General features: G+C 59.1%; 3 protein-coding genes across 3 annotated transcripts; all 3 read right to left on the bottom strand.

Moving 5' to 3' along the window:
- Window positions 1–961: 961 nt before the first annotated feature.
- Window positions 962–2,128, bottom strand: ATG4.1 (putative AUT2/APG4/ATG4 cysteine peptidase; the record flags this gene model as incomplete). The annotated part of the gene is made up of 1 exon (XM_001685663.1): window positions 962–2,128. The coding sequence occupies one exon, from the start codon at window positions 2,126–2,128 to the stop codon at window positions 962–964; it is 1,167 nt and encodes a 388-aa protein (XP_001685715.1).
- Window positions 2,129–3,733: 1,605 nt separating this feature from the next.
- LMJF_32_3880 (conserved hypothetical protein) lies at window positions 3,734–4,807 on the bottom strand (the record flags this gene model as incomplete). Its single annotated transcript, XM_001685662.1, has 1 exon — window positions 3,734–4,807. The coding sequence occupies one exon, from the start codon at window positions 4,805–4,807 to the stop codon at window positions 3,734–3,736; it is 1,074 nt and encodes a 357-aa protein (XP_001685714.1).
- Window positions 4,808–8,617: 3,810 nt separating this feature from the next.
- On the bottom strand, window positions 8,618–11,770 carry LMJF_32_3870 (myosin XXI; the record flags this gene model as incomplete). Its single annotated transcript, XM_001685661.1, has 1 exon — window positions 8,618–11,770. One exon carries the CDS (start codon window positions 11,768–11,770, stop codon window positions 8,618–8,620), a length of 3,153 nt encoding a protein of 1,050 aa, XP_001685713.1.
- Window positions 11,771–13,648: the final 1,878 nt, after the last annotated feature.

Here is a 13,648-nt window from a genome sequence, read left to right as displayed (position 1 = left end):
GCATCCGCACGTTTCCCTCACGCTCTGAGAAGGGGGTGAGAAGAGAGAAAGAAGGACAACACAGCGGCGGAGAGCGCACAAACACTGAGCCGGGAGGAGGCATCGCAGGTGGTTCTCTCCTTCATCCCTGTCCGAGCTCCGCTCTCGCACCTAGCAGTACGCACGAAAAGTAGGAGACAACAGATGCGGATGCGCGCTCGCGAGGAGGGAAGAGAAAGGAGAAAGGGATGGGGAGTGGCGAGAGCAGGAGTGCTCAGCAGCAAAACAGGCATGCCCAGACGTCATCCGTCTAAGGGATGCGCGAGAGCGAGAGGGAGGGAGGGAGAGAAAGAGACAGAGAGGGGTGGAGGCAAAGGGCTGCGCAAACATGCCAAGAACCGGAAAAACGAACGCCCCTCCCTCGTATACAAGAGAAGACGCGGCAAGCACTGCGGCAAAGCACGCCGACACCGTAAACAAACAAAAAAAAAACGAAAGAAAACGAGCAATAGAGCGAGTTGATGAGAGCTGCGGCTGCGTCGTGCGTAGAGTGGTCTAACCGAAGCAAACATAAGCACAAGTTCAGCGCAGGAAGAGAGAGGTGCAAGAATGGGAGGAGTGGGGGAGGAGGTGTTTAGATAGCGGCAGCCACGTTCTTGATAAAGCCCGTGATATGCCTCACACAGGCGCATGGCGATTCACGAGGAGCCGTGGAGAATCGGCAAAAAAAAAAAACAGACGACACTAAATCACAAAAAAAATATGTCTTGCAGGTCCGTCCTGGTGGAATGCGCAAGGACACGTTTCGCTCCAGATGCACACGAAATCGCACCACCGCCACTGCGGCTTCCCTGACAACTTGGTCCGTGGAATGAGGGGGAGGGTGGGGAGGCTCTGGCGGGGTGTGGCTCCCGTGGACTGCTACCAACGACGCTATGCGATTGCTACCACGGCTATGACGATCAGCGTCCTGGCGCTACGACTAGCTCGGTGGAGAAGAGATTGAATTCGAGCTTCTGGCGTGCTCTCCATCGGCAGCGAGCGGATTCCGGCTTCGTTGTGGCTTCTCTTTCTCGTGTAGCGTAATGCTCTCCGCGCTCTCCGCCACAGAAACGACGCGATCCTCGGAGAGGGTCGTCCCCTCCCTGGGTCTTCGGCCAAAGCTGATTAGTGGAAACACCACGAGCGAATTGGCCACCGCTAGTTCTTCCGCAAACACGCGGTAATCCTCCGGGGTGTGAAGATAAAAGCCAAGAACCATGCACGGGTCAAATCTGCGCGCCCTCAGCTCGCCACGAGACCCTTCGAGGGTGCCGACGGTCCTGCTAGAGGTGTAGGCGTTTTGGACGTAGTGTGGATCCATGAAAAAGACGCTGCGGCCCTGATGACCGAACATGTACAAGGATGCTTGCTTGAAGCCTCCCGCGATGCCGCAGCACGCCTTCACGTCGAGAATCTTGAGCATCACGAGCTCATACTGATCCGACATGGGTGCAATGCCCAAGACTACCGGGATAATAAGAACAACATGCTGGCCCTCCAACAGCTTCGCCATCACCGCCGGCTCATCAATGTGGCGGCTCTCGCAGCAAAACGTGAATGGCACATCTCCGCCTTGTGCGCGAAAGGCAATCAGAGCGGCTGCGATCGCCATGCCCGCCTCGGTGGGGGACAGCATGCTGGCGTATTTGACACTGTTCTTGTGAGCCTCATCCTCGGCCTTGTGGATCCCAAGTGGGGCGGACGGGACGTCCATGAACAACCTCGATATCCTCTCCTTCAGCTCAGCGTTGTCCGCCTCTGGCAGCACGTAGGCGCCTTTGCAGTGGTATCGCAGAAGGCAGGTGCCAACAAGCATTTGCGTGGTGCGCACAAGACAGCCCCAGTGGGTGTCCGTTGTAGACCCGCTCGGCAAGGGAGGGAAGCAGTTGCGGTAGGAGAAGTAGAGGAGCTTCTTCGTTGCCACCTTCACAAACTCCGTCGTCCCATCGCCGCTATGTGAGCCTGAGCCCACCACGACGACAGGCGTCGTATTTTTCAGCTTGCGGTTGGGGGTGCGGAAGATCTTGCTGGGGTTGAGCCACCACTTGAAAAGGCTGCCTGAGTCGACGCACGGCGTCTTCTCTGCCACTTTGGCGTTCGTGCCCATTTGTGTGCCGGCGTGCGTCTGCACTCGACGGAGGAGGAGGAGTAGGGAGTGGGGAGTGGGGAACAGGGGTGGCGTGGTAGCTGAACTTCCTGGTAAAAAAATATGTAACGACAAGAGAGTGAGCGACACACGTGCACAGATCTCCGGGGGTGCAGACGGGGCTGTAGATGGAGGTGGGGTTCGTTGACGGCTTGCCGCGAAAGGCCCGCGCAGGGACGCTGTAAACACCGAGAAAAAAAAACGAAAGAATCAACAAGAGGGCCTAACGCTACCGCGATTTCCTGCAGTGCAGCATCCCAGATGGCAGTAGGCGGGGAGGGGAAGGGAGGAAGGGGGGAGGTATGAGACGGTTGCACGGTAGGTGTGCGAGGGAGTGCATACGGATGAACGTGGGCGCGTCAGAGGTCGGAGTTTCAGCAAACGTCAGGAAGAGACAAAAGTGACAGACGGGAAAAGACAGCTGAGCAGACAGTTTAGACAGTCACCGCCTTCGCCGGATGTGTGAGTGCGGTATGCGCGTACGCACGCGGACGAAACAAAAGCCCGGCGAGCGGTGAGGCCGTCGCCCTCTTCCGGCAAAATACGAAGGCGGACGGTTCGCCAGTTCGCAGTCGGGCAACGTGCCCGGAGTCACCCAGATGAACAAAAGGAAAGGAGGAGATTACGGCGGCAGAGCAGGGCAGATGGGGAGAAGCGCGCGCACGTGCCAATGCCGCGGACATCAACACTGGAGGCCGCCAACGCTGCAGCAGCGCGGCGACAAGAATTGTTCCTGAGCGCATTCACTATGCCATAGAACGTGAGTTCACGTGACACTCTACCCGGCCTGTCACAGGCCCCACATCGCGTGCGGCGGAGCAGCCGTAGACACACGCGTTGCAGCCATGCGCCGATGCAGGCAGCCGAGCACGGTCCCTGCCTCAAACGCCACCCGCCCACCCCCGCTCCGCAGGAGCCCCCCACACCAGTGAAGGGTGTGGACCAGGGGGTGAGATGTACGCTCGCGTCGCGCCGACGCTCTGCCCGTCCACATGGATAGTGCAGACGCCTTCGCTGAACGCAGGCCGCTTCGACGCCGTGCAATCCACGACTGGGCCGCGGACATCGGCAGCGATGCATCGCCCTGGCCTCCCTTGTGTCGTAGGCGCTTGACCCTTGTCACCACCAGAAGTGGGCCGGCATCTGGCAAGGGTGGGCGCGGCTGCTGGTCTTTCTACTGCACGGTGCGGGGATGTACGGGGCTCTGAGATGCCATGCACGGAGGGGTGCGTCCACCCGCCTGTCATCGAGGAAGGTGACGAGGGAGACAAGAGAAACGCGCGCACGCGTACCTGCGGCACAGCGATCCACTGCGGGAGATCGGCACGTGGGACACGGGAAAGGAAGCGAAGGAGAAGCGCACTGCGCGGCGACACGACTACAAAGGCACGTCAAGGACGCGCAGCTTGCCTCCCTGGCGCACCCTGGCGGTATCTCTGCAGACGCCATGCCCCGACCCGCCTAGATGCGCCAGACACGCAGAACTTCCCCACCCACCCCACCCCCTTCTGCCAACTAGTTCCCGCAGCAGACACAGAGATAATCTGCAGAGGTTGCCGAATCCGCTCAGAGATCCAGCTGAGCCAGCGCCACGCCGCCTAGATGATCACCAAAAATATAGCGCATGCCAGCAAGCCGGTCAGCGCAGTTCACGATCGCTAGCTGGCAGCCGGGTACCTCTCGATGCGCAAGAGCTGCCACCACCTCCGGCCCCTCCGCCTCCGCGCTACTGCCCGCCATGAATGCACCGACGGCCCACCCCGTGACCTCTCCGCAAAGCGACACGGTCAGCAGCACCTCCGGCGACACCCAGTCCACGTAACACAGCCCGTTAACGGCGTGGCCGGGAGACGCCATCGCCTCGTCCAGCCCGCCCCGCTCAATCTCGTAGACAGAGTACATGCCGTCGGCCCGCCCTACGGCCACTTGCGCACCACAGATGGCAGTGCAGTTGACGAGCGGCGGGTTCACTATTTGGGCGTTGCCGTCACTCGGCGACTCATGCGCAATGGAGAACGCGACGCGCGCGGAATCCGTGTCGTCGGACCCGCTGTAGAGGGCACCTTCACCGTCCATTCCAACAGCGAAGAGCAGTCGTGTAGCAGCGCCGCCTTCGCCAGGGGCAAGATCAACGCAGTGCAGCCCGCTACAGTAGTTTGTGAGACATCCGAATCGGCTGCCTTTTGGCAAGGGACAGCGCTCCTGCTGACCAAAGATGTACGCCTCGATGTAGGGAGGCCGGGTGCCGTCTGCAATGTCGTAGGCAAACATGCCGCCATCCTCGTCCACGATCAGCGTCGTAGTAGAGTCGGGCGGCGGCTCGTCTCTCAAGAAAGCGACGCACTCTTTCTCGCTAGTGAGCTCGGACACACACGAAACGCACTTGCGCGTGTCAAAGAGTTGGACAGTCTTGCCGCACAGTGCGACAGCAGCGTGCCGGTCGTGCAGGTAGCGCAGCTCCGAAGCCTCAGCGGCGGCGGCGCTGTTTGGGTTGCGAAACTGCAGGTAGTTCCTGCGTGGAATGCGCACGTCCCAGAGTGACAGGGTGCCGTGGCTTGAGAGGGTGGCAAATGATGTGGTGGACGCCGAACTACACGCGATGGAGACCACCCCCGCAGCCTCTCGGCCGAGGAACTCCATGACAGTTAAATAGAGAGGCACCTAAGAGAGCGGCGGCGTCGTGACCCTTCTGCTACGAGCAAACCTTGTGCTACTGTTTCGCGGACGGGGCTCTTGTGCGTAGCGTGCACGCGAAGCACCGTGACGATGACGCGCACCCATAGCATCAGCAAAACCACAGCGACGGCACACCGCAGAGGTCGCCACACGGCAAAAGAAGAAAGAAGGGGAGCGAGAAGACGAGTTGAAAGGCTGCGCCATGAACGACGGAGAGCTCGCTGATAATGTGGAGGCGGCGTGTAAGAGAGGCCCATGTCGGTGGAAGCACTTGCGCGGGGTAAAAGTGCGACATGGAAGCAACGCCCACCCATACAGCGGTGCCTAAGCACGCCCTGCGCGACAGATCCCACTGCTGGAATGACTCGGTAATGCGCGCGATGCACAGTCACTCAGGGGTGGCGGACTATATTGAAGCTGCGCAGCCGGCCGCGTGGGGATCGGCGGCCAGCTGATGCTCGTGCCATGCAAGACAGCCCCCTCCCCCTATCCCTCGCATCGCCTTTGAGCGGCGCGGCGACACTGCACAGTAGGGCAACTTTGCATTCTCGCATGCGTGTACATGTGCGTTGTCCTCTATTCCTTCGCCATCTGTTGCTGTTGCCTTGCTGCTCGCCTCGTAAATACGTCTTATTCCCCTTGACGCCCACACCGACACGCACGAAGACCTAACAGACACCACTGTGCACGCAAGTAGACACAAACGCCGCGCACACCGAGGCACAGGCGCACCGTACCATTCGCGCACACGCTGCGGGTGAGCAAGGCAGCTCGTTGACAGCGATACTTCTTTATGTTTCTTTCTTTGGCGGGAGCGAAAGCGGAGGCCAGAACAGAAGAGGGGAAGGGTCAGGGCTTCAAAGGGGTCGCTGCGTCGTCGGTGTCACCGTCTGCGAACGCGACGACGCGCCATTTTACCGTAGCACACGCACACAAAGACAAGCTCTCACACAGAACAAATGGAGACAGACAAGCATTCAAGCGCGCACACACACACGCATACATATATGTATATGCACATATATATATATATATATATATATATGTCTGTGTCTCTGTGTGTGTATGTGTCTGTGTGTGTGTGTGTGTGTATGTGCACAGATGAGACACGCATGAGGAAGAACGAAGACCAAAGAGAAGTGGGCACAGACGAAAAACAAAACAACACACACAAAAAAAAAACGGGGGAGGGGAGGGGAGGGAAAAAGCGCACACGCACGCCGTCATGCATCGACGCCCGCGGAGACAGTGGCGAAACGGAAAGAGAAGCCGTCGAGGAAAGGCGGGCCGACCCGGAAGGCATGTCGGCAGTGTGGAAAGAGAGCAGACGCAGTCGAGGCAGACAGGCGGCGAAGATGAAAAGACAGACGCTCATGGCGAGCCCTTGTCAGGCCCCAACGGGGACAAAAATCAGGTGGTGGTGGTAGTGCCAGAGGCTGCAAACACACCCCAGGGACACACGACGAATGATCGCGCACGGCGACGAAGAGGATGGAGGTTGCGCTTGGGTGTATGCGAAGACGCTGCGCCTGCCTTCACGGCAAGCAAGTAAAGAACATACAACGGGAAAGGAATACGAAAGGGGCAAAAACAAAAGAAAGATAGTCGAACGATGGTGTGAGCGTCCGCACACACGAGTTTACAGGGACGTAGAGGCGTGTGTAGGTGCTGAGGTGGAATGTAGGAGAAGGTAGCAGGCGAAAAATCAAAGCATGATGCGAGTCTCTACATCACTCCAGTGAAGCCCACACTCGAGTGCGTGGGAGATGCCCTCGCCGAGCGCCCCTAATCAACCTCTCGACGGTGACGCCGGTCTCGTACAGACACACCCAAACACACTAACGCATGCGCATTCCGACACACAGGCAAGCACGGGGCCTCCGCCTAGTAACACCTACACGCAAGAACGATGCGCCCTTCGCGTTCCTGCACACCTACTCTTCGTTGCTTGTCGCTGTTCACACCCGTGCTCAGCCCCGCCACAGGACAAGCTCACAGGCACACAAGCGTTGTCAAATCGCTGGCGCATGGCGCCCTGTCCAGCCTCCACGAGACCGACACAGAGGCACATGACGCTGACCTCCAGAGCTTATGCACGCACAGCGAGAGAGAGAAACGAAACCGCACGAGAGAAAGGCAGGCGGGCGGGGCGCAAAACACCACGAGAAAGAGAGACGAAAAGGCCCGGGAACTACGCGAGGTGGGGGGGGGCGAGAGTGGAACGAATCCGGCAGGCGATGAGAGAGGGCGGGTGGAAGCGCGGTGCAGGCAACATCCAGAGAGGACATAAAGCAACGTCTGCCAAGCGGTGTGTGTGTGTGTGTGTGTGTGCGAGGGGGAAGAAGGAGGAAGAAGGAGGAAGAAGGGGACAGACAAGAGCGGAGAGCGTCAACGCAAAGCAAAAAAAGAAGGAGAAAGACAAGAGAGGGGACACGCGCACCCCTACGCAGGGAAACGCATGACCAAGAAACAATACGAAAACAAACAGAGGAGGGTGGGGGCGGAACGGACGATGGAGATGGCAGTGCGCAGCGTGGAGGAAGGAGCTGACAAAAGAAACTGAGAAAGGCGGTAAAGCGTGCAAGTGAAAGAAGGGCCCGCGACTCCATAAGAGGGAGCTAGAGAACAACTGTACATGGCAGTCTCACGCTGGATTGAAACTGCGAATCACGAGAGGTGGTGAAAGCACAGACACGAAGCCACCAAGAAAACAAAGACAACTGTTTGAATGTGTGCACGGCAGAGCTGCCTGATATGCAGCGAAGGATGGGAAGGTAAGGGCTGATGAAGCGGGAACGTGGACAGCGACGGCGAAGGAGAGTGAGACATGTGCATGCGGGGGATCACCACAGCTGTTGCGCAAAGGCACGGATGGGAAGAGAAAGGCACCGAAAGCATATAAAAAGGAAAACAACGGCCACCGACATCCTTTTTCATGCGAGTCGCAACAACAAAAGAGAAAGTGGGCAACTCTACGAGCACACAACAAGGAAGACAAAGAGGGGGAATGCACAGGAGGACGAGTACATGCCACACGCACGCACGGGCAGACATGTGCATTCGCGTGTATTCGCGTGTACATCAGTCACAGGAAGGCGCGGCCACTGTGCATGGTAGTTGCTTGCGTGTCTGTGAGTTGCGCGTTTCGAGCAAGACAACTTTCAAATACTGGTCGTACATCTGAAATAGCAGCGCCCGTGAAAAGGCATCGCGCAGCTGGCCTCGCCGACCGTCCTACGCGCCGTCAGAGAAAGACAGAGAGAGAGAGAGAGAGAAGACGCAGTCATGGTACGCCAAGCGCAGCGAAGCCGATAACAGCCACGACAGTCAGCACGAAAAAAACAATGCGCAAACCACAACCTGGGGAAAGGACAACACACACACACACACACACAGACACATACACACACACTGAAACGCGGGAGAAGAAGAGGCGTCAGATCGTCGATGTTGGAGGAGAGGCCGGTAGTGGCGGCCGCCGGGATGGCACGCAGACCTCAAAGAAAACGGTCACGGTGGGGTACCATGCGCGTGCACAGCTCTCCGCTAGCACGTCCGACACTGGCTGCCAGCTTCGGACTGCACTCGTGCTGTCCGCCTGTCTCCAGTGAGAGAAGTACAAGCAGCTCGGCATAGCGCTAAGGGCCCTGGGCCAGGGAAAACGCCGCTCTCCCTCTATTCATCTCCCCGCACCGTCTCTCTGTCTTTCTCTCTCGTTCCCTTCGGATACGGCTACCTCGCCGCCTGCGGCAATCGCATCCTCCTCTTTTTCTACTAGCTCACCTTGAACAGCATCTTAACGGCAGCGTTCGCGTCTCCACTGTTGCGACGTAGTGCCATCTTTGCATCCTGCTTCGTCGCACCCAGAGAGATGAGCTGCTGCACGTTGGGGTCCGTCGTGTTGAAGTTCTTATGCTTGCGCGCGTTGTTCTTCATCTTCCGGCTGTCCACGCCATAAAGCAGGCGCGCCGCCGTGCGCTGCACGTCGCCGTTGTAGTGCGCCAGCACGAGACGGCTGATAGACTCATCAAAGCCCATGCTGGCAAGGGTCTGCACTTTGGTGTCGAAGTCTTCCTCGTGGCGAGCCACCGCGGCGCGTTGGACGGCGTCAGCGGCGGCATATTCGCCGTCCGTGCCGATGGCTTCGGCGAGGCGCTGGTACTTGACGCGCTGCCCCTGCTGCTCCGTCAGCTTCTTCGTGATCGCCACCACCTCCATCTCACTGGCGCCCAGGCTCTTCATATCCTCCGGCTGCAGCCTCGACAGCGCCGACACCGTCTTGATGTCGGCCGAGACAAAGTTGTTGATGACGCCACGGTGCACGTTCGCAGCCGCCATCACGTCCATGAATCCAGAAGCCATCTGCTTGTCAAGGCAGTCAGCCTGGATGGCAAGAATGGCACTGAGAGCCTCCCCGCGCGTGTCCGCCTCGACGGCAACGTCGATCAGCGTATCCGTGTCGAAGTCTGGGAACATGTTCGACGCCTCCTCGACCCACTGCAGCTTCTCCGCTGGTACACCATTGGCGGCGCCGGCGGCCTTGGCCTCCCGCGCCTCGCGCAGCTTGCGCGCTGCCTCCAGCCGCTTCTGCTCCTCGATGCGCCTGCGCTCGCGGAGCTCGTCGATCCAGCGGCGCAGGTAGGGCTTGCAGCGGTGCAGCAGCTGCGCGCGGCGACGAAGCACCAGCCGCTCCAGCGCCGACCACACCTCAGCTCGGAGGAACACCTTCGTCTTGCCGACGGCGTAGTTGGGCTCCGCCCAGCCGTAGAGACGCTGGTATCGCTGTAGAAAGTCCTGGGACGCGTCGCTGTAGCGCCCTTGCTTGAACAAGGAGGCGGTGGTGCGGGACATGACAAGGTAGAAGTACCTGCAAAACTGCTCTAGCGGGCGGCGCACCGGGTAGCCCTGACGCTTGAGGGAGATGGTCTGCAGCACACCAGCGGACTCAAGCTGCGAGCCGACGAGAAGGTTTTCGAGGAACGAGGGGCTTGCCTCCATGTTTGGCTTGATGCAACGAATGAAGCGTGTCTCGGTGGACTCCAGCTCGGAGCGCAGGTCCGTGAGCTGGCGCTGGAAGCGGATGGCAACGGTCTGCTTGCGGCGTGCCTCGCTCTTCTCCGTCGAGAGAAGGGTCCGAATGAACTCGTCGGTGGACTCACTCACGCACTCGTACATGTCCTCCTTGAGTGCGTCCGTATTCTTCTCCAACCACTCCGCCGTGTTGTAGTTGACAAAGGCGGCGTAGTGGTTCACGCCAAACTGGTTCGGGATCGTGCTCTTCGGCTTCACAAAGTACTGGTTCCTGCCCGCCCACTCCTCCCAAAGGTTCGTGGTGAAGCGGTCTGTGCTGCCGCCCTTGAAGTTGCACTCCTCATCCAGCATCGAGAAGATGCCGACGCGCTTCGCATCGAGCATGTTGACGCACTCGGAGTTGTCTGGGAACTCGATATTCGGGGTCTGGATGCCCTCGCGGCGGCATTCCTCTTCGTCGTTGATGAAGGTGTACTTGTTGTAGTGGTTTTGCAGCGACTCGTTCGCGTAATTGATGCAGATCTGCTCGAAACTGTTGCGCGTGAAGTTTTCGAAGCCGAAAATATCGAGCAGGCCGACGTACTTGCAGTCCCTGCAGTCCACCCGGGGCTGAATGGCGGCGTTCACAAACTCGACCAGTCGGTCGAACATGCCAACGTACAGTCCCTTGCAGAAGGCGTTGCGCAGGCCCTCCGCCTCCGTCTTGGAGGCGAGGATCGTGACAAGCGACGTCTTGCTCCTCACGAGAAAGCACTCCCGCACCTTGGCCTCGTCCAGGCAGAGCAGCGCGCAGGCCGTCGCGAGCGGTGTCCCGTTTGCGATTTGCGCCTTGTCGTTGTTGTCAGACTCGAACTCAACCTCCATCAAGTGCAGGATGGCCGCCAGCACGCGCAACATGCACTCTTGCGTCTCCAGCGGCACACCGATCATGGAGAGCGCGCGGCGCACCATCTGAAACTCGTGCGCGTCGTCGAGCGGCTTGCCATCCACGCCGCGGCGGATGAAGGTGTTACCGCCGTTCAGGCACTTGTAATCCTGGGCAGTCTTGAGCCCGCCAAGCTGCTGCTTCTCTGTCTGCGACAAGCCCGCCAGCATCTCGTAGAAGATGTGGTAGTTGCGCTCGCCAGGAGACTGCATGATGATGCGGCTCCTCTCCAGCAAGTAGGTGACGGTCTGGCCTCCCACCATGACGCCGGATACAGGATCAAAGTAGAGCTTGATATACTTGCCGAAGCGCGAAGAGTTGTCATTGCGCACGGTGCGGGCGTTGCCGAACGACTCCATGAGGGGGTTGCTCCAGGTCAGGTTCTCGTCGATCTTGTCCGCGATGCTGCGCTGCGAGGTGTCCTTGCTATGCATATAGCTCAGTTGCCCCAGGTACGCGATGAGCATCTTGGCGTTCTCGGTTTTTCCAGAGCCGGACTCGCCGGAGATGACGATGGACTGGTTGCCCTGACCCTGAACAATGACCGCGTTGAAGGCCTTGTGCGCCACCTGCCAGACGTGCGGGGGCAGCATGCGGGGGTCCGGCAGGGCCAAATACTTTTTACGCTCCTCATCGCTGTTGAAGGGCATGAGACGAAATGGATTGACGGAGAGCACCATCTCCCCCATGAGCGAGTACTGCTTGTGCAGCTTCTCAAAACGGTCCTTGACGCAGTGCAAGAGAGTGGCTACGTGCAGATCACTCACGTGGAAGAGCTCCGCGTCCTCGATATCGTAGCTCTCAGAGATGTAGCTGTGCACATTATCGGCGGCCACTTTCACGGCACTCTGGGAGGCATTGTCCTCTACAGTCACCTTGGCGCCATCGACCTCCTTCACGGTGCCACGCAGCCACCCGCTCTTGGTGTCGAGGTAGTACACCTCCTGATTCACAGACACACGCTCCGGCATAGCTCCTGTTGCTGTATGCGTCTGCTTCGCTTGTGTTTCGTGGGAGCGTCGGTCTGACTCCGTCTGACTGCACCCCAGCTGGCCGTGTCGTTGTCTAGGGGTAGGAGGAGAGGAGAAGGCGGGAATGGGCGCAGAGGTGCGCGCCAGGGGGTGAGAGGGGGACGCCGAGAGGTGATCCGTGAATGTCAAACGGCGCGGCGCACACACGACGATGCGTGCGAGACAGAGACAGAGAGAGAGAGAGACGGCTGATGTACCGGCGGCAAACAAAGCCTGGGGAAGGGAACGGAGAAAGAAAGTGAAGGAAAGCACGCGAGGACTGTGTGTTGCTGGGACGTGCAGCGACGAAGGTGAGCGGTGGCGAGTGATCACGCACACACTGTGGCAAGGCGGGCGCGCGAGGCAGTCAGGCTGGGCGGAGAGAGGAGAAGGCAGACATAGACAAGAAGAGATGGTGCGGCGCATCACAGGTGACAAACTTGCGAGCATCGGTGAAGTGCGTCATGCGTGTTGAGGCCGGAGGGCGGTGAGTCTTCCACCCCTCCCCCTCTCCCGAAAAAACAACCGTAACAACGCAAGACGGCGGCTTACATCTTTGGAAAAGCTGTGCATGTGCAGCCGCACGCTGCCACACGCCGTGTTGGCACTGCTCGCCAAAGCAGCCGGTGGTACCGAATGAAACCCACTTCGTGGGCGATGCGGTATGCGCGAAGACGTGGTCCACAAGCCGCCACCATGGCTTGCACCGCCGAAACAGTACCCTGTCCCTTTTTTGGAGGACACACACACACACACACATATCACTTGTTCAAAACCTCCAGCAAGGTTGAAGGGGGAGGCTCCAGCCAGCGAAGATAAGGGCCGCGTGTATACACAGTGCGGCAACGACTTATCGATGTGTTAATAGTAGACAAGGCACTTGACCTATGAGCAAATATAGGCGAAAGAGAACAAGAAGGGCAGCGCGGCCTTCTCTCTCCTTTTCGCGTGGCCCATGAGACGGGTCCCCGGAGCGACGGCACGGCAGGGTCAGAGACACAGACACAGACAAGCCCCTTTACATACAGGCATGGGCCGCGAAAGAATGCACTGGAGAACGCGCGATTGGGGGAGGGGGGGGGGCGCTCAGCACGAGCGCCGCGCGGGTTGTACATCTATGGCAGCGCATGACACGGGGGACAGGGTCATGTGATTCGCGGCGCGGTGGCCCGCACGGTCGCACATGCGTGTGGGCGGCACAGATGTGCGTATGACCACAACGCACACGCGTGGATGGTACAGCAATGCGTCTGCTGAATATGGGATTTGGTGGAAGGGGGGAGAAGCACACCTTGTGCAACCATCGCCGACCCCCAAATCCGTGGCGTCAGGCAACCATCAGCGCAGCACCAGAAACACTGACAACAAGCACCGTGCACAACAACGATTTACAGCCTTGCAAACAAGGAGGCGGAGAGAGGTGAGTGAGAGCGGGACAGGGAACGTGTGCATGTGTGAAGTCGCGCACTCGCGCGAACGGCGAATGTATACGCTCGGGAGAGTTGGTCACTCTCTTCAGCGACGCTGTCCCTCTTTCTCTCTCTCTCTCTCTCTCGAGATCAGCGGCTGCCGCTGCTCATGCCTGTGCCCCCTCTCACCCCTGCTCTCAGGCCCAACATACCCTCGACTGCGCAAGGGTGCAGACGTAGAGAGGATGAGGGGGTGGCAGAGCAGACAACACCGACCCACATGCATTGCACACGAACCGCGCACCGCCACTGCTTGGCAATGGCGAGAGTGGTGCCGCCTCTGTTTCCAACGCGTGCCCGTGTTTTCCTTTCATCTTTGTTTCCTTGTTTCGGGTGTGCACGAAAAAACGAAAAGAGATGAGGGGGTGGG

Source organism: Leishmania major, chromosome 32, assembly GCF_000002725.2.
Source record: "Leishmania major strain Friedlin complete genome, chromosome 32".
NCBI classification, from domain to species: Eukaryota; Euglenozoa; class Kinetoplastea; order Trypanosomatida; family Trypanosomatidae; genus Leishmania; species Leishmania major.
Note: the sequence above shows the minus strand (reverse complement) of the source record. Positions and strands in the feature narration are given on the sequence as shown.